Source organism: Somniosus microcephalus, chromosome 20, assembly GCF_052327205.1.
Source record: "Somniosus microcephalus isolate GS21.2 chromosome 20, FLI_Smic_1.0, whole genome shotgun sequence".
NCBI lineage: Eukaryota > Metazoa > Chordata > Chondrichthyes > Squaliformes > Somniosidae > Somniosus > Somniosus microcephalus.
Genome location: NC_141006.1, coordinates 51,685,920 through 51,713,345, shown reverse-complemented (window position 1 = coordinate 51,713,345; position 27,426 = coordinate 51,685,920). Strand labels below are relative to the sequence as shown.

General features: G+C 47.5%; 1 protein-coding gene across 1 annotated transcript in view; it reads left to right on the top strand.

The window, feature by feature from the left end:
* The window catches only part of LOC147103233 (amine sulfotransferase-like), an 80,333-nt gene extending 70,618 nt beyond the window's left edge, over positions 1-9,715 (top strand). The window contains exons 6-7 of the mRNA XM_085962675.1: positions 8,613-8,790; positions 9,557-9,715. Coding sequence (XP_085818801.1) covers positions 8,613-8,790; positions 9,557-9,696 — 318 coding nt within the window. The 3' untranslated portion in view covers positions 9,697-9,715. The remainder of the gene's footprint in view (positions 1-8,612; positions 8,791-9,556) is intronic.
* The last annotated feature ends 17,711 nt before the right edge of the window (positions 9,716-27,426 follow it).

Genomic DNA, 27,426 nt, shown 5'->3' with positions numbered 1-27,426 from the left:
TAAATTCCCCGATTCTAACTGCTAGGGACCTACGCTTGACTTCACCAATCTTTTTCTCTTCACATATCTATAAAAGCTTTTACAGTCAGTTTTTGTTTTATTTTTATGCCAAACAGGGATGAACAAATTCTGTAGTTTATCTATGCGATCATTAAATATTTGCCATTGCCTGTCCACCGTCAACCCTTTAAGTAACATTCCCCAATCCATCCTAGCCAACTCGTGTCTCATACCATTGTCGTTTCCTTTATTTAAATTCAGGACCCTAGTCTCTGAGTCAACTACTTCACTCTCCATTTGAATGAAGAATTCCAACATATTATGACCGCGCCTCCCCAATGGGCCTCGCACAACAAGATTGCTAATTAATCCTTTCTCATTACATAATACCCAGTCTAAGATGGCCTGATCTCTAGTTGCTTCCTCGACATATTGGTCCAGGAAACCATCCCGTATACACTCTAGGAATTCCTCCTCCACAGTATTGTTACTAACTTGGTTAGCCCAATCTATATGTAGATTGAAGTCACGCATGATAACTGCTGTGCCCTTATTGCACGCATCTCTAATTTCCCATTTAATGCCATCCTCAACCTCAGCATTACTGTTTGGGGGTCTGTATACAACATCCACTAACGTTTTCTGCCCCTTGGTATTTCTCAGCTCTGCCCATACAGATTCCACATCATCAGAGCTAATATCCTTCCTTACTATTGTGTTAATCTCCTCTTTAACCAGCAATGTTACCCCACCTGCTTTTCCTTTTTTCCTGTCCTTCCTGAATATTGAATACCCCTGGATGTTGAATTCCGAGCCTTGGTCACCCTGGAGCTATGTCTCCGTAATCCCAATTATATCATATCCGTTTACATCTATTTGCGCAGCTAATTCATCCACCTTTTAATGAATGCTCCTCGCATTAAGACACAAAGCCTTCAGGCTTGATTTTTTAACACTCTTAGTCCTTATAGAATTCTTATTTACTGTGGTCCTGTTTTATTTACACCCTTGATTTCTCTGCCTTCCAGTTTTGCTTTTCTCCTTCCTGTCTTTTGTTTCTATCCTTGCTTCCCTTTCCTCTGTCTCCTTGCACAGGTTCCCAACCCCCTGCCATTTTAGTTTAAACCCTCCCCAACAGCACTAGCAAACACTCCCCCTAGGACATTGGTTCCGGTCCCACCCAGGTGCAAACCGTCCAGTTTATACTGGTCCCACCTCCCCAGAACCGGTTCCAATGTCCCAGGAATTTGAACCCCTCCCCCTTGCACCAATCCTCTGACGTATTCATCTGAAATATCCTTCTATTCCTACGCTTACTAGCATGTGGCACTGGTAGCAATCCCGAGATTACTACCTTTGAGGTCCTATTTTTTAATTTACCTCCGAACTCCCTATATTCAGCTTTTAGGACCTCATCCTGTTTTTTTACCTATATCGTTGGTACCTATAAGCACCACGACAACTGGTTGTTCACCCTCCCCCTCCAGAATGCCCTGCAGCCGCTCCGAGACATCATTGACCCTTGCACCAGGGAGGCAACATACCATCCTGGAGTCTCGTTTGCGGCCGCAAAAACGCCTATCTATTCCCCTTACAATAGAATCCCCTATCACTATAGCTCTCCTGCTCTTTTTCCTCCCGTCCTGTGCAGCAGGACCACCCATGGTGCCCGGAAGTTGGCTGCTGCTGCCTTCCTCCGATAAGCCATCTCCCTCAACAATATCCAAAGTGGTATATCTGTTTGAAAGAGGGATGGCCAAAGGGGACCCCTACACTTCCTGCCTGTGCCTACTACTCTGCCTGGTGGTCACCAATTCCCCTCCTGACTGTGCAGCCTTTACCTGCGGTGTGACCAACTCCCTAAACGTGCTATCCACGATGTCCTCAGCATGTACAAAGCTAGGTGGGAATGTAAGTTGTGAGGAGGATGCAAAGAGGCTTCAAGGGGATATAAACAGGCTAAGTGAGTGGGCAAGAACATGGCAAATGGAATGGAATGTGGAGAAATGTGAAGTTATCCACTTTGGTAGGAAAAATAGAAAAGCAGAGTATTTTTTAAATGGTGAGAGATTGGGAAATGTTGGTGCTCAGAGGGACCTGGGTATCCTTGTACACGAATCACTGAAAGTTAACATGCAGATACAGCAAGCAATTAAGAAAGCAAATGGTATGTTGGCATTTATTACAAGAGGATTTGAGGATAGGAGTAAAGATGTCTTACTGCAATTATATACGCACTGGTGAGACCATACCTGGAGTATTGTGTACAGTTTTGATCTCCTTACCTAAGGAAGGATATATTTGCCATAGAGAGACTGCAACGAAGGTTCACCGGACTGATTCCTGGGATGGGGGGATTGTCCTATGAGGAGAGATTGAGTACACTAGGCCTATATTCTCTAGAGTTTAGAAGAATGAGAGGTGATCTCATTGAAACTTCCAAAATTCTTACAGGGTTTGACAGGGTAGATGCAGGGAAGATGTTTCACCTGGCTGGGGTGTCTAGAACCAGGTGTCACAGTCTCGAATAAGGGGTTAGTCATTTAGGACTGAAATGGGGAGATATTGCTTCAATCAGACATAAGAACATAAGAACATAAGAAGTAGGAGCAGGAGTAGGCCATACGGCCCCTCGGGCCTGCTCCGCCATTCAATAGGATCATGTCTGATCCGAATCTAGACTCACGTCCACTTCCCTGCCCTCTCCGCGTAACCCCTAATTCCCTTATCTGCTAGGAAACTGTCTATCTCCGATATAAATTTATTTAATGTTGCAGCTTCCACAGCTCTTTGGGGTAGCAAATTCCATAGATTTACTACACTCTGAGTGAAGAAGTGTCTCCTCATCTCAGTTTTGAAAGGGCAGCCCCTTATTCTAAGATTATGCCCCCTAGTTCTAGTCTCACCCATCAGTGGAAACATCCTCACCGCATCCACCCGATCAAGCCTCCTCACAATCTTATATGTTTCGATAAGATCACCTCTCATTCTTCTGAACTCCAATGAGTAGAGGCCCAACCTACTCAACCTTTCCTCATACGCCAACCCCCTCATCTCCGGAATCAACCGAGTGAACCTTCTCTGAACCGCCTTGAGAGCAAGTATATCTTTTCTTAAATATGGAAACCAAAACTGCACGCAGTATTCCAGGTGTGGCCTCACCAATACCTTGTATAACTGCAGCAAGACTTCCCTGTTTTTATACTCCATCCCCCTTGCAATAAAAGCCAAGATTCCATTGGCCTTCCTGATCACCTGCTGCACCTGCATACTAACTTTTTGTGTTTCATGCACCAGGACCCCCAGATCCCTTTGTACTGTAGCACTTTGCAGTTTCTCTCCATTTAGATAATAACTTGCTCTTTGATTTTTTCTGCCAAAATGCACAACCTCACACTTTCCAATATTATATTTCATCTGCCAAATCTCTGCCCACTCACTTAGCCTGTCTATGTCCTTTTGCAGGATTTTTATGTCCTCCTCACTCACTGCTTTCCCTCCCATCTTTGTATCGTCGGCAAACTTGGATATGTTGCACTCGGTCCCTGCCTCCAAATCGTTAATATAGATTGTAAAGAGTTGAGGTCCCAGCACTGACCCCTGTGGAACACCACTAGTTACTGATTGCCAGCCCGAGAACGAACCATTTATCCCAACTCTTTGTTTTCTGTTAGATAGCCAATCTTCCACCCATGCCAGTATATTACCCCTAATCCTGTGATTTTTTATCTTGATCAGTAATCTTTTGTGTGGAACCTTGTCAAATGCCTTTTGGAAGTCCAAATACACTACATCCACTGGTTCCCCTTTATCCACCCTGTATGTTACGTCCTCGAAGAATTCGAGCAAATTTGTCAAACATGACTTCCCCTTCATAAAACCATGCTGACTCTGTCCTATTAAATTATGTTTATCCAAATGCTCTGTTACTGTTTCCTTAATAATGGACTCCAACATTTTGCCAACCACAGATGTTAGGCTAACTGGTCTATAGTTTCCAGCTTTTTGTCTACTTCCCTTCTTAAATAAGGGTGTTTCATTAGCAGTTTTCCAATCTGCCGGGACCTTTCCTGAGTCCAGGGAGTTTTGGAAAATAATCACCAATGCATCCACAATCCCTACCGCCATTTCTCTCAAGACCCTAGGATGTAGGCCATCAGGTCCGGGGGATTTATCCGCCTTAAGTCCCATTATTTTACCGAGAACCATCTCCTTAGTGATTTTAATCGTGTTTAGCTCCTCCCCCCCCCCATTGCCCCCTGTTTGTCCAGTGTTGGGATATTTTTAGTGTCCTCTACTGTAAAGACTGATACAAAATATTTGTTCAGTGTCTTTGCCATCTCCATGTTCCGGTGATGAATCTTTGGAATTGTCTACTCCAGAGGGCTGTGGAGGCTCAGTCGTTGAGTATATTCAAGTCTGATATCAATAGATTTTTGGATATTAAGGGAATCAAGAGATATGGGGATAGTGCAGGAAAGTGGAGTTGAGGTAGAATATCAGCCATGATCTTATTGAATGGCCGGATGGCCTACCCCTGCTCCCATTTCTTATGTTCTTATGTTGTAATGAGGGGAAATGCAGCAGCCAATTTGTGCACAGCAAAGTTCCACAAACAGCACTGAGAAAATGACCAGATAATCTGTTTTTTCGATGATGCTAGATGCGGGACACCAGGAGAACTCCCGGCTCTTCTTCAAATAGTTCCATGAATCTTTTACGTCAACCTGAGGGAGAGTCAAGGGTGTCGATTTTAACTCAGGTGCAGGCTATTGTCGTGTTCCCCGAATTTCATGTTTCCCGCACGAATCTAAATGGATGTGGAAGATTGATGCAATTTTAACTCAACTGGCCAATTGATTTCCAACGTATGGGAAGCCTTTGCAAAGGGGTTTTTCATGACTGAAAGTCCCCTCCGATGACATCGTCATTGCTGCTGCATTTAAGGTCCACAGTAAGCCTCGCTTCTTCTGCAGGCTTCCAAGCTTTCTCCATTTGATGACACAGGAAGCTGCTGGAACAATGGCCAGCGGGAGGCCAAGAGCAGATCCTAAGTTTGATGAGGCAGCACTACAGGCATTGATGGATGGGGCTAGGGCCCACAGGGAGGTCCTGTTCCCTTCATCAGGGAGGAAGAGGCCTCCCAGTCAGACCAAGGCTGTGCGGATACAGGTGGCTGGGGAGGTCAACTCCTTGGGGGTCACACGGGGCACCTGGATGCAGTGCAGGAAAAGATTCCATGACTTTCAACGCACTGGAAAAGTAAGTATGAAGTTCCCATCACCCTCAATCTGATCCCCATTGCCTTTCCTCACCAGCACTCAGCTTTAGCAATCTCTTCCTCCACATCCCACTTGACACTCACATCCATGCACCCTTACCCATTCCCTCTCTCTATGCTCACAATCACCTAACTATTCCACCATGCAGCCCTCACACTACCTATCACTCTGATGCTTTGAACACAACTGACAACATACAGGGAGGGCCCTTGGCCTTGCAACCTCACTCCATCTTTGTCTCCTTCTAAGTATCTATGCTATCTCTACACTCACTCCTTCATTCTCACTCAACCTCCACTTGTCTCCCTCATTGCAGGAAAAGAGAGCTCACAATAAAAGGGAAAGAGCGAGGACAGGAGGAGGCCCACCATCATTAGCCCAGCTCACCCCCTGGGAGGAGGCCGTCCTGGAAATTGTCGGGGTTGAAAAAGATGCGCAAGTTGGGGACGGACAGACGGGTGCATCACAGCAAGCTGGTGACAGAATAGTTTTCCATCTCTCTCATTGACATTGCATGAGTCGCTGATAATGATTCTGAAGCTATAACAGGTGGACTTATCATCATCTGCAATATGTAATGTGCGTGTAACTTTGACCTCACATCTCTGACTCTTTCCTTTACTCCCCCACAGGACCATCGAGAGCCCCCGTCCCCACTGTCCAGGAGGAAGAGCCTGAGCTTCCACACTCCTCAGAGGAATCTGCAACCTCTGAGGGCGCAGCATCAGCAGAACTAAGCGCACCCAGCACCAGCGCAGACACTCACACCTCGGTGGGACCTTCGGGACATAGAGTAGTGTTGCCACCTGGTGTATCACAGCTCACAAGTGAGCATCAGTAGATTGTGGAGACAGGGACAGCAGTGGAGAGTCCTCGTCAGAGGGCGCAGGACTCTGCCAGCTCGGCTCAGCTGCATGTCGACCCTCTGCCTCTGGGTCCATCCATAAGATCAGAGGTGATGGAACTCCATGCACAGATGCAGGAATCTCTGGCAGGTTTTGTCTCTAGGGTCACTGCGAGTGTGGAGCGAATGGAGGAGTCTATAACGAACATGAGCAGAGCCTTTGTGGAGTCATTGGCACATGAACGCAGCAACACGGAAAGGATGGCTACCTACGTGGAAATGATTGCTGCCTCCGTGTTAAGGCTGGCTACAGTAGAGGAGAGGAGGGCTACGGCCATGGAGGAGTTTAGTCGCCAGGATATGGAAAACATGGTGAGTGTACAGAATAGAATGACAGCTCTTGAGGAGCGATGGGCATCTATTGAACATAGAAACCAGACCTTCATGGAAGTCCTTCTGAGTTTGGGGGGTATCTCCTGCGCTGATGGGCTTCCAGGCACTGGCCCCTTCTGGCCTGTGCAGCTTCAGGTGGGTGAGCAGCAACCTGGCGCTCCTGCTGCTGCTGCTGTTGCTGGTGCTGCTGTTGTTCCTGGTTTTGCTGCTGCCGCGCCTGGTGCTCGACCTCCTCTAATGCCCAGAAGGGAAAGAAGAAAAGGCCTCCCATGCTTCTGGTAGATGCCTCTGTTGAGGAAGCGCTGAGTGAAGGTGTCGAGAGGGGTTTTCCAGGAGTTCACACTGGAGATGTGTGTGAGGCTCCAACCTTCTACAGGTGTGGTTAAGCCTGGTAAAAGTTGCCCCAGGCCTGAGACAACAAAGTCCTGCCACCTGCAAATGATGGCTGATCAAATCTCCTCTTTAATGGTTGACCTGCAGCTGATATTCAGCAAGCCAATAGTGCTCCCACCAGGTTTCACAGTCGTGATTCCCACCAGGCATGTTTTACATGGGAAAAGGGTTAAAATTGCAAGGAACTGTTAAAATGGGATTATAAAGGCCAATTATTGCTGATTAAGGGCCTTAAAGACCAGTCCCGCCTGTTGGATGCGGGACGGATTCAGGACCATCAGACACGCCTGAGTAAAAATGGCTCGGAGTCGGGAACCAGGCGGGGGGGGGGGGTCCCACTTGCCAGTTTTGCGATTTTAAACCCCCGCATGCCTCCAAGCCCGCCTCCACGGCTCAGTTAAAATCGACCCCAAGGCCTCGGTGTAACGTCTCATTCAAAAGATGGCAGTTCCAACAGTGCAGCACTCCCTCAGTACTGCACTGAAATGTCAGCCTAGATTGTGTGCTCAAGTCTCTGGAGTGGGGCTTGAAGCCACAACTGCCTGACTCAGAGGTGAGAGTGCCACTGAGCCACAGCTGACACAATGGCTATTAATTATTACTTAAGTGTTAGCAACTACGTTGCAAAAACTTTGGGGGAGAAATTCAGTATCGCCCCATTTGGGGTGCAATTATCGGCCGGGCGCAAAGATTAGCACCTGGTGCTAATTATCGCCTCCGACTGCAAATATGGCTTTTATCGCCCATGGAGGTGATTGGAGCGCTAAAGCAGGCGCTACACACCTGTCTTAAGGCGCAAAGGCCAAGGAGCGAGGCGCTACCTCAGAGCGCTGGCGAAGCTCATGTGATGTCAGTCAGCAATGGAACACAGACACACTGGCGCTGGCCAGTTCTTAAAGGGGAGGGTCGATCTTGCTCTCCATCCACATCCTGCTCATTGCAGCCTTGAATTTCAGCCTGGAGAGACCTGTACATCAAATCTGCTGGAAAGAACAATGGAGAGGCCCAGGGAAAGAGCTCAGAGTGCAGCCCCCACAGTCTCTTCTAAATCGATACAAGGAAAGGCAAATCAAAATGAACCTGCAAAGTGCTGCTCAGTACCCAAAACTCGACACAGCGTTGAATCTCTCCAGAAGTCTCTCTCTCTCTCTCAGAATGCATGGTGCAAAAATGTCACTAACAAAAAAAGGCAGGAAGCGGTCGCCTTTAAATAGTACTCCCCCAGGCCCTTCCAGACTGCAAAACGCTCCCCTCAACCTGTCGTTGCTAGTGGCAGGCGGTAAGGCAGGGGGCGCCACTCAATATCCGGGGCGCTAACGGGACGTTGCACACTTGACTGACGTCACGATCTGCCAGTGCAGGAGATCGTGGCGGTAGTGTTTAGCGCTGCTGCAAATGTCTACTTAATTTCATGAGTGGCGCAAACATCGCCGCGCACGGGCGCTAGTTGCTTTGCGCCCCATTAGCGCCATCTTAAGGCGCTAATGGGAGGCGCAAACCAACTGAATTTTTCCCCGAATAACAATTGTGAGGCAGAGTACAGAAAATATATTAATCTTTATTCAAGATTGTATTGCTAAGTTTGCTAGTGGTTAAATGTATACTTTGATAGTAGCAGAATGCTAGTCAGGTTAATCTGTGTTAAAAAGGAATTTTATTTTGGATTTATAATTGAGTAACCCAACTATAATTTGTTAAAGGATCTCAGGAGCGTGATAGAAAAAGTTGCAATTTTTCTTAATAAGAAGTTGGATGGAAAAACCTTGGAGTCAATTTGGGATCAATGCACCTTTAACCATATGAAGGAGAACCCTGCAACCAACTACCAAAATGGAATTGGACTGTTCGATGCTAAAAGTGGCTCTTTTTATAGAAAAGGTGAGTAATGCTATTGATCACAGGAAAGGACTAGGTCCGTACAAATCAGCCTTAAGTTTGTTTTAAAGATTGGTCTCTGTTCCAGTCCTTATTTTTAATGGCAAGAAACTTAAAATCAATAGGAAGCATTTAAAAATAATTTGATTGTGATTGATCACTTTCACCATTAATGATCTCAGGGATGGTTTTCTTAGATTTTCTAAATGTTTGTAGCTACCAGTCAGTATCTGAAATTAGTTCCCATTGGGATAGATTCTGCACCAAAATTGAGAAATACTGTTGGACTTACTTACAACATCAAAGCTTATTCCTTAAAGTACAACATCAAAGCTTATTCCTTAAATGGAAAATAATGCAAGCGTTACTGTAGAACGCTTCGAGTGATGCAGGAATGGTTGTACAGTTGACCTTTACTTGCACTCTCTGGGGGTGATTCCACAACCCAATGCTCCCTGCTGTGGGAATGCTCACAAGATGTGCATCTCAGGAAATCGTTGGTGCACAGTCCATGGTTTTGGATCCATTCATTTTAATGGCCAGTGTTTTCCCAAGATGCACTTCCGATGAGCTCCACTCCCCATTGGGATTGTTGGATCACAAAATCACCCTGTCTGTGCTTTTGGTCCAGGTTCAGTATTGTACTGATACACATTCTTCTACCTGTATCATGTTAGGAATTGTTAATCTGTTACTAATTCTAAGTTGATGTGACATGTACATTATTATTTTTATTTAAAGTTTAATTCTGGGATTATTTAATTTTTAGGGGTTGCTGGAGACTGGAAGAATCACTTTCTAGTGTCTCAGAATGAGTGGTTTGATTCCATCTACCAGGAGAGGATGGCAGACTTCCCTTTGAAGTTTGACTACGATATTGATCTGCTTTCTTACCCAAATAAACAGTAATTTTAAATTGTTGTAAACATTTAAATGTTGGCTCATGCTCAATTCGCCACACCTCCTTGTCTTTCTATTTTCCAAAGAAATACCTCTAGCAGTGTTCGCACTGATCCTCTACCCTTCAAATAGCTCCTGGACTCACTCGCCCTCCACACCTCTCTCCAAACTTGGGCATCAGTTCGTTGATGCTCCAAGCTGACTCCACCTTATCTGCAAGTGAACTTCATCCCACCACGGAACCTTTGGCTGGATTTTGTGAATGGAGGTGAGTTGGAGGCGGGACTGCTGCTTGTCATGTCAATGTCCCACCTCCATCCTCGCCTGACCAATCAGAGGGATTTTCCCCTGATTGAGCTTGTTAAGCCCGCCCTGCGGGCTCAGCAGGCCAATTAGGGAGGAAGTCACTGACAGATCACATCAACGTCAGACGTGCTATCTGTCAAGACTTCATGAAAGAAGAAATGACAGCATTTGACAGCTCTGTGAAGCTGTCAAACACTGACATTCTCTTTAGTTTGATGAGGCTTTGTGGTGAGGACTCATCAAACCTTTCAACTTTGTAAATTTCATATATCTGTAGGATCCAACAGCCATTATGTGAAATTGACAAGGAGAATGTCGGCTCTCCCCATATAGTGCAGCTAAAGGCTGTAGAAAGAAAACAAGGTAAGAGCACACTTTTTTAAACTTATCACTCACCTTACATACTTACCACTCCATACTTCCACCCATCACCCACCTCTACAACTTACTTCCAGGTGCCTCCGACCATCGCAGACCTCCTCCATGTCTCCTCCAATCCGGCGGGGTTCTCCAAGGTTGGGAAGCCTTCACCTGTGAAGGTAAAATGGCACTAATCCTTTTTTCTGCCAGTTAACTACCTGTTAACAGGCAGTTAAAAAGATTAAATGCCTTTCCCGCCTCCAGGAGACGGGACCCGAAGCTGCACATCTTCCCGCCTCCTGGCAAAAGGGCATGGAGGTGGGATGGGGGCGGGTTTGCCATCCGCCCTCACTTTCTCCGATTTTACCGGCTGTCCCGCCTCCATGCCCACTTCCTCCGGGCTTGGAAAATCCAGCCCTTTGACGTTAATTTTGGACTTTCTCTTGTGATCTCCTTCCTATTTGCTATTTACTACCAGGACCTATTTACCCTAACCAGTGTAACTTGGGTTTCCCTGTGTCCATTTGAGTGAGCATTTTGGCTGCTGCCCCAGGCCTGAGCCCATTACTTCAATGTGCCTTTTCTTTCTCTTCTGTTTGTCCTCCTTGAGCCCTTCTCTCCTGTCTCCTCGCTTCCTGTTACCCAGTCACGCCTACTTTCTTTTCTCCCCTCACGGGTACATTGCCCCCACAGATCCCGCACCCCAACTCTTCACTACTCCTCGATCTTAAAAACACTCCTGCAGGGAACCCAGGCTTGACTCCCTCTTGGATAATCCCACAGCTTCCCACTGTGCCTCTCTCGGCATGCTCTGAAGGGACCATTGAGGCACTCGTCGCTGCCTCCTTATGAGCAGCAACCCTAACTGCCCCATCCTACTCTCTCACCGACCTTCCCACCCAGCACCCTTGCTGGGAGTTAATTTTGTCAACCTCCTTCCCGTCTCACTCAACCCTCCCACCGTTGACCCCAGCAACCCTGCCAGCAGACCAATAATCATCGCCCCTCTCCGTGTCTCCCTCCAGAATGTCCTCCCTCAACTTCTGCCTCCATCTCAACTCTTCTACACATGTTCACGGCCACCTCCTTGACTTTACCATCTCATGTGGCCTCTCTATTCCCATCATCTCAATCACAGACAAGGCCATCTCTGATCACTTCCTTGTATACCTCACCACTCACATCCCCCTTCACCTTCCAGGCTCACTTCCTTCTGCATCCGTCCCTGGAAAAAAAACTCACTCCCAACTGTCTAGCCTTTGGCCCTTCATTCATTACAACACTTCTGCAGCTACCAATGTGCTCAATCACATCATCACCTCCATCTTTAATGTCCTTGTTCCTAGTAAAATGTTACTCTCTCCCACTGTGGTCGTTCCCCTTGGTATAGCCCCCATTTTCAATCCCTTAAGTCCAAGGGACATTGTTTCAGCTGTGGCTCAGTTCATAGCACTCTCGACTCTGAGTCAAAGGTTGTGGGTTCAACTCTCACTCCAGAGACTTGAGCACAGAAATCTAGGCTGATAATCCAATGCAATACTGAGGGAATGCTGCACTGTTGGAGGTGCCGTCATTTGGATGAGATGTTAAAACAAGGCCCCCTATGCTGCCTAAGTTGGACGTAAAAGGTCCCATGACACTATATTGAAGAAGAGAGTGAAATTCTCATTGGTGTCCTGGCCAATATTTATCCCTCAATCAACATCACTAAAAACAGATGATCTGATCATTATCACTTTGCTGTTTGTGGGAGCTTACTGTGTGCAAATTGGCTGCTGCGTTTCCTACATTACAACAGTGATTACACTTCAAAAGTGCTTCATTGACTGTAAAGCGCTTTGCGATGCTGGAGGTCGTGAAAGGTGCTATATAAATGCAAGTCTTTCTTTCTTTGAATGTTTATGGCGCATACTGGTTGAGCCAGATCTGGCTGGGCCGCATCAAGCACTGTCGGTCCCTGCTCTCCCCTGCCAAAATTGCTCACTACTTCAGGATCATCCTGGAATGCAAAGATAACCCCCAGCTTCTTTCTTGCACTTCACACTATCTCCTTAAACCTCTCTTTCCTGATCCCTCCACCCTCACTGTTATGTATTGTGTGTTCTCCTCCCACCTGTGGTGGCGCTGTCACAGCAGATAAATGGTTGGGTGTTCTCTTAGTTAAGTCTAGCTCTCTTTGTTCGGATCTCTCCAGAACGTCCCCTTCCCTTCGAATAAAGCACTTCATGTTTGAATCTCTGAGCTCTGAGTTCTAATTGTGTCTAGGTAAAAAGGTACCGACACAACAAAGTGGCGACGAGGAGCGGATGAATCTGCATATGTTACGGGTGCAGTGAGTAAACAGAAATTTAAATTTGAAACGTGAGATGGCTACTATATTAGGAAACATCGGTGATTTTGATGAAAATGTGGAGCAATGGAGCGCTTCTATGGAACGTTTTGACGATTTTGTCTTGGCGAATGCGGTGGCAAACGAAAAGGTCATGCCTACCTTTTTGAGTGTAATGGGGTCGAAGACATTCAATTTACTTCACAGCCCTGTGCAGCCAGATAAGCCAGGAACTAAAACATATAAGCAACTAGTGGAAATTCTTGGAGCACATTTTTCACCAAAAGCTCTGGTTATTGCTGAGAGATTTAGATTTCACAAACGGAATCAAGAGGAGGGAGAATCAGTGATGATGTTTATTGACATTAGAGACAGACTTGTGTGTGGTCTGCAAAGTGCAGCCACACAGAAGCGCCTTCTTACTGAGGACAACCTTACTCTTGAAAAGGCCATTGAAGTTAGTGTCTCCATGGAGATGGCGGAAAAGGAGGCTCACCAGTTGAGTTCAACAGGGAGAGTTCACAAGGTGTCGTCTGAGCCTAAAGGTGCGTGGAACGGCACATGTTACCGTTGTGGGAAAATGGGCCATCACGCTAATGACTGCTGGTGTACGGAGCTGGAATGCTGAAATTGTGGCAAAAAGGGTCACATTGAACGCGCCTGTAGAGGTAAAAAAAGAATAGACAGAGCTAGGAAGCATGGAAGCAAAATGTCTGTATTTGGACAAGAGAGGAAAAAGAGTGTTCATTCAGTGCAATATGATGGAACAAGCAAAACAGAGGGGAGCGACACCTCTGAGGAGGAAGAGGTACACATACTGACGGTTGCAGGTGGTTCAAATGGCTACTGGGTGTCACCACTGGTGGAGGGACAATCAGTGCGGATGGAGGTGGACACAGGCGCGGCTGTGTCCCTTGTTTCAGACACTGTCTACAACAAAATGCTAAAGCATCTTACCCTTCAGCCAACAAACATTGTGCTAAAGACCTATACCGGCGAACCTGTGGCCATGAGAGGCGCCATTGAGGTGACAGTTAAATTGAAAGGGCAGACTGCAAAACTGCCACTATATGTGGTAAAGGGAAATTACCCATCGCTACTGGGATGTGCGTGGCTAGAGAAAATCACACTGGACTGGCCTGCAGTCCGCATGATGTCAAAAGGGGAGTCAGGTCTGGCTGCACTGTTAAACAAACATGCAGAACTCTTCAATGGGGAACTTGGGAGCATGAAAAAGATTAGCGTGAGACTGGACGTTAAACCCGACAGCAAGCCGAAGTTTCACAAAGCCCGACCTGTACCCTATGCAATTAGGCCAAAAGTTGAGGCTAACTTGGAGGCCTTAGTCGAGAATGGAGTCCTGGAGCCTGTGAGCGTGAGCAAATGGGCCACACCCATTGTTCCTGTCCTGAAAAAGGATGGATCTGTTTGAATCTGTGGGGATTTTAAAGTGACTATTAACCTGGTGCTGTCTGCGGAACAGTACCCTCTTCCCCTCATTGGTGATCTTTTTACAGGCCTGGCCGGAGGGCAAAAGTTCAGCAAAATAGACTTATGCCAGGCTTATCTACAAATGCATGTCGATGACAAATCAAAGGAGCTGCTGACAATTGTGACACACAAGGGGCTATACAGGTACTGCCGTCTTCCGTTTGGAATTACGTCGGCCCCTGCTCTATTCCAAAGGGCAATGGATCAGATTTTGAGTGGACTGCCAGGAGTCCAGTGCTACCTTGACGACATCCTTGTCACTGGGACAAATGAGGAGGATCATCTTCTGAACTTGGATGCGACACTACAACGACTGAAAGAGTACGGACTCAGAGTTCGTAAAGACAAATGTGAATTCTTTCAGTCTTCAGTTGAGTACCTGGGGCATGTGATTGATGCTACTGGCCTGCATAAGGCGCCGTCAAAGGTCAAGGCGATCGTGGAGGCCCCAGCACCACTGAATGTGAGCCAGTTATGTTCATTTCTGGGGCTACTTAATTACTATGGGAAGTTTATTCCAGACTTAGCAACATTGCTGAAGCCGTTACATCAGTTGCTATGTCAAGGCAAAACATGGAAATGGAATGAACTGTGCAACAAAGCTTTCGCCCAAGCAAAGAAAACATTGCTGAAATCGGAGGTCCTGACACACTTCGACCCAAAGCTACCTGTACAGCTAGCATGTGATGCATCACCATATGGTGTAGGAGCAGTCATATCCCACATCATGCCTTCGGGTGAAGAGAAACCTATCACCTTCGCATCACGCACCTTGAACAAGGCCGAGAGTAACTATGCGCAGATCGAGCGTGAGGCCTTGGGAATTGTTTTGGGAATTCGAAAATTTCATCAGTACCTGTTTGGGAGAAGGTTCACACTCCTGATGGACCACCGTCCATTGACTTCAATCTTCGGGCCCCACACCGGAATTCCATCTCTCGCTGCAAGCAGGATGCAAAGGTGGGCTTTACTGTTGTCAGGACACACATACGACATCAAATATCGCAAATCAGACTTGCACGGCAACGCAGACGGTCTCTCGAGGCTACCCTTGCCTGTTACTCCCCCAGAGCCTCGTCAGATAGGCATCTTCTACTTTAGACAAGTGGAGGGAGCACCTGTCACTGCAGTTCAGGTGCGAAGGTACACCCGCAATGCTCCAGTCCTGTCTGAGGTAATGGACGATGTCATTCGAGGGAGAGCGATAGGAGATTCTCCTAGTTTGAATCCTTACGTTTCAAAAAGAAATGAGCTCTCCGTCCAGGCAGGTTGTCTTCTTTGGGGACGCCGTGTCATCATTCCGCCACCTCTGAGGGAACCTATACTGCAACAACTTCATACAGGCCACAGTGGGATGGTTCGGATGAAGGAAATGGCAAGAAGCTACTTCTGGTGGCCAGGTCTCGATGGGAATATTGAGGAGAAAGCCAAAACATGTTCCCCATGTCAAAGGGTCCGGAATGTTCCACAGCTGGCAACCGTACACCCCTGGGATTGGCCTGCAGAAGTGTGGCAGCGAGTACATGTGGACTTCGCCGGTCCTTTTGAAGAGAAGATGTTTATGGTTGTTGTGGATGCTCGTAGCAAGTGACCGGAGGTCGCTGTGATGAGGTCTACCACGGCAGAGAAAACAATTGAGAAACTTGGTGAGATGTTCAGCCATTATGGCTCACCGGAACAACTCATAAGTGACAATGGTCTATAATTTGTATCGCAGGAGTTTGCAACCTTCCTGCATGTGAATGGTGTCCAACACATCAGGTCTGCGCCCTATCATCCCTCTATTAACGGCCAAGCAGAAAGGTTCGTGCAAACTTTGAAGCACGCCTTGAAGGCATCGCAAGGTCAGGGCTCAATCCACCAATGTCTGAACAGCTTCCTGTTGTCCTACAGGAACGAGCCGCATGCCACAACCAAAACTTCCCCCGTTTCGCTCATGATGAAGAGGCAGTTGCGGACAAGTTTTGACTTACTCAAACCTCCAAGGGCAGAGCAGGTTATCCATCGTCAACAACAAGCTCAAGTTGAAAAGAGAGAGAGAAGAGCCAAGGAGAGACGGTTTCATCCGGGAGAGCACCTTCTAGCTCGAAACTACAACACTGGACCGAAATGGGTTCCTGCTATGGTGATCGCGCAGACGGGGCCTGTGTCTTACACGGTTGAGACTGCTGAGGACGTCGTCTGGAGAAGACACACAGATCAACTGTTGCTAGGGGCAGAGATAGCCACAGATGCTCCAACGGCTGGTTGGCCTGAACTGTTTCCGGATGAAACCGCAAACCAGCATCCTTTGCCACAGTGCTCTTCTCCAACACAGGAAGTTAAAGAGACTGTTCCACCTTTGCAAACTCCTGACTTTCGACTGACACAGGCACCTTCTCCATCTAGGCCTGTGTCAATGCCTACTGCTGTGGGAGCCAGCGATGACTGCCGGTATCCTGTCAGAGAGCGGCGGCCTCCAAGACGCTTGGATCTGTAGGCTTAGCGACTTACCCACAAGACTGGGGCAGAATAAACCCCAGGGTAAAATCAGGGGTTGAGGCAGTCTACCTCTACCCTAGGTTAGTTGAGTGCATTGAAAGTAACTTACCTGTTGAGGAATAATGTGGACCTTCCATTTAAGAGGGGAGGAATATGTTATGTATTGTGTGTTCTCCTCCCAGCTGTGGTGGCGCTGTCACAGCAGATAAATGGTTGGGTGTTCTCTTGGTTAAGTCTAGCTCTCTTTGTTCGGAACTCTCCAGAACTTCCCCTTCCCTTCGAATAAAGCACTTCATGTTTGAATCTCTGAGTTCTGAGTTCTAATTGTGTCCAGGTAAAAAGGTACTGACACAACACTCACCTCTAACAACAAGTGCGAGGAGTTCATGGACACTTTTTGTCAGTAAGATTGAGTTGAGACCATCCATTCAGCTGCCTCTGCTGCATCCCTCCCATCCCCTAGCCCACCAAGCCAAGCTTCCACCAAGGTCCCCCACCATAGACCTGAACTTACATCTCTCTCTAGTTTCTCTCCTATCTCCCCATATGTTCTCTTCAAGCTTATCTTGTCCATGAGACCCACCTCCTGCTCTCTTAACCATATTCCCACCAAACTGCTGACCACCCAACTTCCCTGCCTGGTCCCCAGGCTGCCTGATATTTTAAATTGTTCCCTCTCCTCCGGCTCTGTCCCACTCCCTTTCGAAGTTGCCATCATCACCCCTCCTCCTCACAAAACCCACCCTTGACCCCTCTGTCCTTGCAAACTACTCCAACCTCTCTTTCCTCACCAAAGTCCTTGAACATGTTGTTGCCTCCCAAATCCGTGCCTATCTTGCCCGCAACTACATATTTGAACCAGTCCAATCTGGTTTTTGGCCCTTCCACAGCACTGAAACAGCCCTAATCAAAGTCACAAATGACATCCTCAATTCACGATTCCTCCTCATCCTCTGGACCTGTATGCAGTCTTTGACCACACAATCCTCCTCCAACACCTCTCTTCCGTTGTCCAACTGAGTGGGACTGCCTATGCTTGGTTCCACTCTTGCCTATCCAGTTATAGCCAGGGAATCGCCTGCAATGGCTTCTCTTCTCATCCCTGCACCATTATTTCTGAGGCCCCCAAAAGTCTATCTTTGGCCCCCTCCTATTTCACATTTAAATGCTGCCTCTCGGTCCGAAGACACAAACATAGAAACATAGAAGATAGGAGCAGGAGTAGGCCATTCGGCCCCTCGAGCCTGTTCCGCCATTTAATGAGATCATGGCTGATCATCCAAATTCAGTACCCTGTCCCTGCTTTCTCCCCATATCCCTTGATCTCTTTAGCCTTAAGAAATATATCTAACTCCTTCTTGAATATACTTAATGAATTGGCCTCAACTGCCTTCTGTGGTAGAGAATTCCACAGGTTCACCACTCTCTGGGTGAAGGAATTCCTCCTCATCTCAGTCCTAAATGGCTTACCCCTTATCCTTAGACTGTGAACTCTGGTTCTGGACTCCCCCGCCATCGGGAACATCCTTCCTGCATCTAGTCTGTCTAGTCCTGTTAGAATTTTATAAGTTTCAATGAGATCCCCTCTCATTCTTCTAATCTCTTAGCGAATATAAGCCTAATCGACCCAATCTCTCTTCATACGTCATTCCTGCCATCCCAGGTATCAGTCTGGTGAATCTTCGCTGCACTCCCTCTATGGCAAGAACATCCTTCCTCAGATAAGGCGACCAAAACTGCACACAATACTCAAGGTGTGGTCTCACCAAGGCCCTGTACAACTGCAGCAAGACATCCTTGCTTCTGCACTCGAATCCTCTCACTATGAAGGCCAACATACCATTTGCCTTCTTAACCGTCTGTTGCACCTGCATACTTACCTTCAACGACTGGTGCACAAGGACACCCAGGTCTCGTTGCACTTCCCCTTTTCCCAATCTATTGCTGTTCAGATAATAATCTGTCTTCCTGTTTTTGCCGCCAAAGTGGATAACCTCGCATTTATCCACATTATACTGCATCTGCCATGCATCTGCCCAATCACCCAACCTGTCCAAATCATACTGGAGTTTCTCTGCAACCTCCTCACAGCACACACGCCCACCCAACTTTGTGTCATTTGCAAATTTGTTGATATTACATCTAGTTCCCTCATCTAGATCATTGATATATATTGTGAATAGCTGGAGTCCGAGCACCGATCCCAGCGGTACCCCACTAGTCACTGTGGTGTATGTGCCTTTAAGAGCAATTATGGTGTATGTGCCTTTAAGAGCCCCAGGTGTGCGTAATGCCGGTAATTGCCACTTGGGCTATATAAGCCTGTGTATTGTGTATATCCTTTAGAACCCCCCCCCGAGACTTGCTTAGTAAATACCTATGAACCAACTCCTGTCTTCAGTGTCTTTATCTACACACGGACACTACAGTGGCGACAAAGTGGAAACGGACTTACCTGCAATTCGGCAGCACCTCAAGGACATCGATTCCTCCAGCGTCCAGAAGACTCAAGTAAGAGAAACTGTGGTTTCACCAGCTGGCCAAGCTGGTGACAGGTACTGCGCTAATCCTTCCTGGGCGTCAGGCTGGAGCTCCAGCGGCGGGCTCTACAGCTGAGACAGGCAGCGAAATCGGAGGCAAGCAATAACGGACTGGGAGGGTGCACTCGCGAGACGGCCGGCGCGGCAAGCAGGTCAGCGTTTAGACCTCCGTCGGGAACGAGTCTCCAACAGTGAATAAACGGAAACCACAGTAAAACAGCGTTGTTATCGGTAGCAGCGGCGGGAAAGCGCGGGAAGCGCCATATCGTTGCTACAGAGAGAGAGAAAAAAAAAAAGAAAAAAAGCGCGGGAAGCGCCATATCTTTTCTGAAATGCCTAAATCTGGTGATATTGAGGCACCTACAGTAGACCCAGTAGAGATATTCCACTCTACCATAGTGGAATGTCTACCGGTGACAAATTCTGCCATTGAAAGGGAGACAAGAAATGACCCTACTCTCTCACGGGTCTACGATTTAACAGTGAAGGGATGGCCAGCACATGGCGAACCACTGTTGCCAGCATTCTCGCAAAGAAGAGAACAGCTGTCAGTGTGCCGAGGAACCTTGATGTGTGGATCCAGAGTGGTGATTCCACCCAAACTCCAGGATAAAGTGCTAAAGGAGCTTCACGAGGGGCATCTGGGTGGAGTGAAAATGAAGAACCTAGCTAGGGCGTTTGTATGGTGGCCAGGTATCGATGGAGACATCGAAGACATGACCAAGAGCTGCCTAGGATGCCAGAAGGTCCAAAATGCTCCGCCACAGGCCCCTCTACATCCATGGGAGTGGCCCTCATCTCCCTGGCAAAGGGTGCACATCGACTTTGCTGGTCCATTTATGGACTCAATGTTCTTAACCGCAGTTGATGCACACTCCAAGTGGCCGGAGGTAATAAAGATGTCCTCCACCACCACGGAAAAAACCATCACAGTATTAAGGACCATATTTGCCAGGAATGGGCTGCCGGAGCAGATGTGTTCTGATAATGGACTGCAATTTGTGGCCGAAGAATTCAGAAAGTTCTTAAAGAGCAATGGGGTAAAGCACTACATGTCCGCCCCATACCATCCCGCCACCAATGGATTGGCTGAAAGGTTTGTCCAGACCTTCAAGAAGGCCATCAAGGCCATGGGTAATGAAGACATAAAACTTCAGCACAAGGTGGATAACTTCTTATTTGCATATAGGAATGCAACGCATATGGTTACTAACCAAACTCCCGCCATGATGTTCTACAATAGAAACCTAAGATGCCGGCTGGATTTGGTCAAGCCCAACATCCGAAGGGACGTGGAGAACCGGCAGTTTCAGGGCACGAATGAAAGGCCAACTAGGGCCTTCCAGATAGGCCAACCGGTTTTGGCCCGGGACTACCGTACCGAGAAATGGCAGCCTGGAACTATCTGCACACGATTAGGACCACTGATATATACCGTGGACATCGGAGACAGCATAATAAGGCGCCATGCTGACCAAATCATCAAGTCATCCGAAAAGGGACAACCTACACCACCACTCTATACATCTAACAATGAAGTAGAGATACCCATATCTACCTCCGATCCGGTGATACTGGAGCCCGATGAACCCGACACTGGCCTTCAAGCCGAATCAGCCTTGCCAGAAGAACCTACTACACCACCAGAAACTACTACACCCCCGAGGCGTTATCCAGACCGAGTCAGGAAGCCTCCTGAGAGACTAACTTATAATTAATTAATACAGCAATGTATATTATTTTGCATATAACATGTAATTAATAATTACTTAAAATATGATGTACTAGTTAGCTAGAAGGGGAGGAATTGTGGTGTATGTGCCTTTAAGAGCAATTATGGTGTATGTGCCTTTAAGAGCCCCAGGTGTGCGTAATGCCGGTAATTGCCACTTGGGCTATATAAGCCTGTGTATTGTGTATATCCTTTAGAAACCCCCCCCCAGACTTGCTTAGTAAATACCTATGAACCAACTCCTGTCTTCAGTGTCTTTATCTACACACGGACACTACAGTCACTGCCTGCCACTCGGAAAAAGACTTGTTTATTCCAACTCTTTGCTTCCTGTCTGCCAACCAGTTCTCTATCCAAGTCAGTACCTTACCCCCAATCCCATGTGCTTTAACTTTACACGCTAATCTCTTATGCGGGATCTTATCGAAAGCCTTCTGAAAGTCCAAATACACCACATCGACTGGATCTCCTTTATCTATTCTACCAGTTATAACCTCAAAAAATTCCAGTAGATTCGTCAAGCATGATTTTCCTTTTGTAAATCCATGTTGACTTTGTCCAATCCTGTCACTGTTTTCCAAGTGCTCTGCTATTACATCTTTTGCAATGGACTCTAGCATTTTCCCCACTACCGATGTCAGACTTACCGGTCTATAATTCCCTGTTTTCTCTCTACCACCTTTTTTAAATAGTGGGGTTACATTAGCTACCCTCCAATGCATGGGAACTGTTCCAGAGTCTATAGAATTTTGGAAGGTGACCAGCAATGCATCTACTATTTCTAGGGCCACTTCCTTAAGTACCCTAGGATGTAGATTATCAGGCCCTGGGGATTTATCGGCCTTCAATGCCATCAATTTCCCTAACACCATTTCCCTACAAATACTGATTTCATTCAATTCCTCCCTCTCATTAGACCCTATGTTCCCCAACATCTCTGGGAGGTTATTTGTGTCCTCCTTTGTGAAGATAGAACCAAAGTATGTATTTAATTGGTCTGCAATTTCTTTGTTCCCCATTATAAATTCCCCTGATTCTGACTGCAAGGGACCTACGCTTGACTTCACCAATCTTTTTCTCTTCACATATCTATAGAAGCTTTTACAGTCAGTTTTTATGTTCCTCGCAAGCTTACTCTCATATTCTATTTCCCCCCTCTTAATTAATCCCTTTGTCCTCCTTTGATGGATCCTAAACTGCTCCTAATCCTTAGGTTTGCTGCTTTTTCTGGACAATTTATATGTCCTCTCCTTGGATCTTATGCTATCCCTAATTTCCCTTGTTAGCCACGATTGAGTCACCTTTTTTGCTTTATTTTTATGCCAAACAGGGATGAACAAATTCTGTAGTTCATCCATGTGACCTTTAAATGTTTGCCAATGCCTATCCACCGTCAACCCTTTAAGTAACGCTCCGCAATCCATCCTAGCCAACTCGCGCCTCATGCCGTCGTAGATTCCTTTAATGAAATTCAGGACCCTAGTCTCTGAGTCAACTATTTCACTCTCCATCTTAATGAAGATTTCTAACATATTATGATCACTCCTCCCCAACGGGCCTCGCACAACAAGATTGCTAATTAATCCTTTCTCATTACATAATACCCAGTCTAAGATGGCCTGATCTCTAGTTGCTTCCTCGACATATTGGTCCAGGAAACCATCCTGTATACACTCTAGGAATTCCTCCTCCACAGTATTGTTACTAACTTGGTTAGCCCAATCTATATGTAGATTGAAGTCACCCATGATAACTGCTCTGCCCTTATTGCACGCGTCTCTAATTTCCCATTTACTGCCATCCCCAACCTCAGCATTACTGTTTGGGGGTCTGTATACAACTCCCACTAATGTTTTCTGCCCCATGGTATTTCTCAGCTCTAACCATACAGATTCCACATCATCAGAGCTAATATCCTTCCTTACTGTTGTGTTAATCTCCTCTTTAACCAGCAACGCTTCCCCACCTCCTTTTCCTTTTTGCCTGTCCTTCCTGAATATTGAATACCCCTGGATGTTGAATTCCGAGCCTTGGTCACCCTGGAGCCATGTCTCCATAATCCCAATTATATCATATCCGTTTACATCCATTTGTGCAGCTAATTCATCCACCTTATTACGAATGCACCTCACATTAAGACACAAAACCTTCAGGCTCGTTTTTTTAACACGCTTAGTACTTTTGGAATTATTATTTACTGTGGCCCTGTTTGATTTACACCCATGATTTCTCTGCCTGCCACTTATGCTTTTCTCCTTCCTGTCTTTTGCATCTATCCTTGCTTCCCTTTCCTCTGTCTCCCTGCACAGGTTCCCAACCCCCTGCCATTTTAGTTTAAACCCTCCCCAAGAGCACTAGCAAACACTCCCCCTAGGACATCGGTCCTGGTCCGGCCCAGGTGCAAACCATCCAGTTTGTACTGGTCCCACCTCCCCAGAACTGGTTCCAATGTCCCAGGAATTTGAATGCCTCCCCCTTGCACCATTCCTCTAGCCGCATATTCATCTGAAATAGCCTTCTATTTCTACTCTGACTAGCACGTGGCACTGGTAGCAATCCTGAAATTACTACCTTTGAGGTCCTATTTTTAATTTACCTCCAAACTCTCTATATTCAGCTTTTAGGACCTCATCCTGTTTTTTACCTATATTGTTGGTACCTTTATGCACCACGACAACTGGCTGTTCACCCTCCCTCTCCAGAATGTCCTGCAGCTGCTCTGAGACATCCCTGACCCTTGCACCAGGGAGGCAACATACCATCCTGGAGTCTCATTTGTGGCTGCAGAAACGCCTATCTATTCCCCTTACAATAGAATCCCCTATCGCTATAGCTCTCCCATTCTTTTTCCTCCCGTCCTGCGCTGCAGAACCATCCATGGTGCCAGGAAGTTGGCTGCTGCTGCCTTCCCCCGATAAGCTATCTCCAAAGCGGTATATCTGAGAGGAGGATGGCCACAGGGGACCCCTGCACTACCTGCCTGCGCCTACTACTCTGCCTCACGGTCACCCATTCCCTTCCTGCTTGTGCAGCCTTTATCTGCGGTATGACCAACTGATTAAACGTGATATCCACGACGTCCTCAGCATCGCGAATGCTCCAGTATGTATCCATTCGCAGCTCCAGCACCGTAATGCGATCTTGCCAGTAGCTGCAGCTGGATACACTTCCCGCACACATGGTCTTCAGGGACACAGGAAGTGTCCCTGATTTCCCACATAGTGCAGGAGGAATATGCCACGGGGCCGAGCTGTGCTGCCATGATTTATCCTTTTAATTAACTTAAATTAAATTAAATCAAATCAATACCACTAATTACACTACAATTAAATGATATACTCAAGGGCCCTTGTTTACTAGCACTCTCCACGACACAACAGAGACCTTAGCAACAATAAACCACAAAATTAATACCTTCTAAACCTTATAAACTATTAACCTTAACTGTCAAACTATAGAGTAGTATAAATACTCACATGGCTGTACTCACCCAATCAGCTGCTTCCCCTGCACCGGCATCAATTTCTATACTGTGACATCACTCTCAAATTCTGCTCCCGCTGCTGCCGCTGTGTCAGGGTCCACATGTACGCTGATGATACCCAGCTCCAACTCATCACGACCTCTCTCAACCCCTCCACTGCCGATGTGTTGTCAGACTGCTTGTCTGACATCCAGTCATAGATGAAGCCAAAATTCCTTCCAAACAGGGTCTACAGATACAGGGTCAGCTACCTCAACATGTCTGAGCAGCAGTGCCAAAGGCGGCTCCAACTTTTGCGAGAGGTAGTGACTGACATTTGCGCAATGCTACAGCAAGACCTGCAGCCCAGAGGACCAGGTGGACAAGCCTTACCAGTGGCCGTCAAAGTCACCGCCGCACTCAACTTTTTTGCCTCAGGCTCATTCCAAGGATCAGCAGTAGACATCAGCAGCATCTCCCAGGCAGCCACACACACTTGCATCACGCAGGTAACCGATGCCCTCTTTTGCCATCGTGCACAATCACATCCATTTCACCAAGGATTGAGCAAGTGTCACGGCGCGAGCGGTTGGATTAGCTAATCTGGCAGGCTTTCCAAGGGTGCAGGGCGTCGTTGACTGCACACATGTGGCCCTTAAGGCACTCCATTTTTGTCAACCGCAAGGGCTTCCACTCCCTTAACGTTTAGCTGGTGTGTGACCACAAGAAGGAAATTTTGCATGTTTGTGCCAAGTACCCTGGCAGTTGCCATGACTCCTTCATACTGCGCCAGTCTAGTGTGCCTCCGCTATTCAGTCTGCCAGACCAACTTAACGGATGGCTACTTGGAGACAAGGGCTATTCCCTGAGGACTTGGCTAATGACGCCATTGAGGAGCCCATCCAACAAAGCTGAGGAGAGCTACAACTCCAGCCACATGTCCACCGGAGCTATAATCGAGCAAACCGAAGATGTGCTTCAGATGCCTGGATAGATCCGGTGGAGCTCTGCAGTACTCAGCAGCCAGGGTCTCCAGAATCATCGTGATTTGCTGTGCACTTCACAACATGGCACAGCGTCAAGGCTTGCAGATTCCTGAGGACCAAGTGGCTCCTCATATACCCTCCTCAGATGAGGAGGAGGAGCAGGAGGAGTGCGAAAACGCACATCCTGCAGAGGCCCATCAACCAGCGGCAGCATTATGTGAGAACATTGCTGCCCGGGATGTAAGGAACGCACTCATCTTGGCCAGATTTGCCTAGCCTAGCCGATCAAGCACTTTTGCCTTGCAGCTTCTTGCCTGAGCATCGACAATGGCCAAGGTCCTGCTGATTCCTAGCTATTTAACCAGCATACTGACAGTTGCAAGTAATCCTAAGCCCTCAATGTGAAAATCCCATTCGCGAAATGACACACGCCACAACTGCAACAGTTGCCATCAGAATTTTTATGTACAAGAACCAACTGATGGCATTTTTACAATAAACACATTTCACCCAAGTGACTACCCTTGTGACTATTTGTGCAGAATTTTTCTCTTACACGTGCTCCTACGTGGTGCCTCCCCTGTGGCTTCAGCAGATGTGGAGGCCCCTTGCTCACTTTGCTGCTGCTCCTGTCTCGACACCTTTGGCGGGCATTCTCTGGGGTTGCGAGCCTGTGAGGGCTCGTCAACAGTCTGCTGTGGCTGTGCAGGGGTTAAGGCTAAAGGGATCAAGGGATATGGAGTGAAGGCAGGGACAGGGTACTGAATTTGGATGATCAGCCATGATCTCATTGAATGGCAGAGCAGGCTCGAGGGGTCGAATGGCCTACTCCTGCTCCTATCTTCTATGTTTCTATGAGACGCCTATCTCACTTGGGTGTGGACTCCGGTGGGCCTCTGACCGAGGGCTCTGCAGTGGTGTGGAAGTGTGAGCGCGTGGAGAGGAGCCCCCACTTCCTTGATGACTGCCACCAACTTCCCTCTCATGGGTCAGGTCCCCCTCAGCGCCTGCAAGTGGCTGGAGAGCACCTTGCTGCACATCAGGGGGGCCATGGGGACCCGTATCTGCAATGGCAGTCCTACTCAGAAGGACTTCCATGAAGGTCTGCTTTCTCAGTTCAATAGATGACCATCGCTCCTCCAGAGATGTTATTTTATTATGAACACTCACCATGTTTTCAGCACACTGGCGACTTATCTCCTCCATGGCCGAAGCCATCCTCTCGTCTACTGTTGCCATCCGTTCGAGGGAGGTTGCCATCCTTTCTGTCGTGATGCGTTCATGCGCCAATGACTCCACAAAGGCTCTGCTCATGGTCACTATGGACTCCTCCATTCGCTCCACACTCGCAGTGACCCTGGAGACAAAACCTGCCAGAGACTCCTGCATCTGTTCCTGGAGTTCCAGCACCGCTGATCTTATGGATGGACCCAGAAGCAGAGGGTCGACATGCAGCTGAGCCGAGCTGGCAAAGTCCTGCGCCCTCCGACTAGGACTCTCCACTGCTGTCCCTGTCTCCACAATCTGCTGATGCTCACTTGTGAGCTGTGATACACCAGGTGCCAACACTACTCTATGTCCCGAAGGTCCGACCGAGGTGTGAGTGTCTGTGCTGGTGCTGGGTGTGCTGAATTCTGGTGACGCTGCGCCCTCAGAGGTTGCAGCTTCCTCTGAGGAGTCTGGCTGCTCAGCCTGTTCTTCCTGGCTAGTGGGGACGGATGCTTGCGATGGTCCTGTGGGGGAGTAAAGGAAAGAGTCAGAGATGTGATGCCAAGATTACATGCACATTGCATATTGCAGATGCTCATAAGTCCATCTGTTAAAGCTTCAAAATCATTATCAACGACTCATGCAATGCCAATGAGAGAAATGGGAAACTTTTCTGTCACCAGCTTGCTGTGTTGCACCCATCTGTCCGTCCCCCACTTGTGCATCCTCCTCTACTCCCACGATTTCCAGGACTGCCTCCTCCCAGGGAGTGAGGTGGGCTAATGAGGTTGTCCCTCCTCCTGTCCTCGCTTTTTCTCGCTTATTGTGAGCTCTCTTTTCCT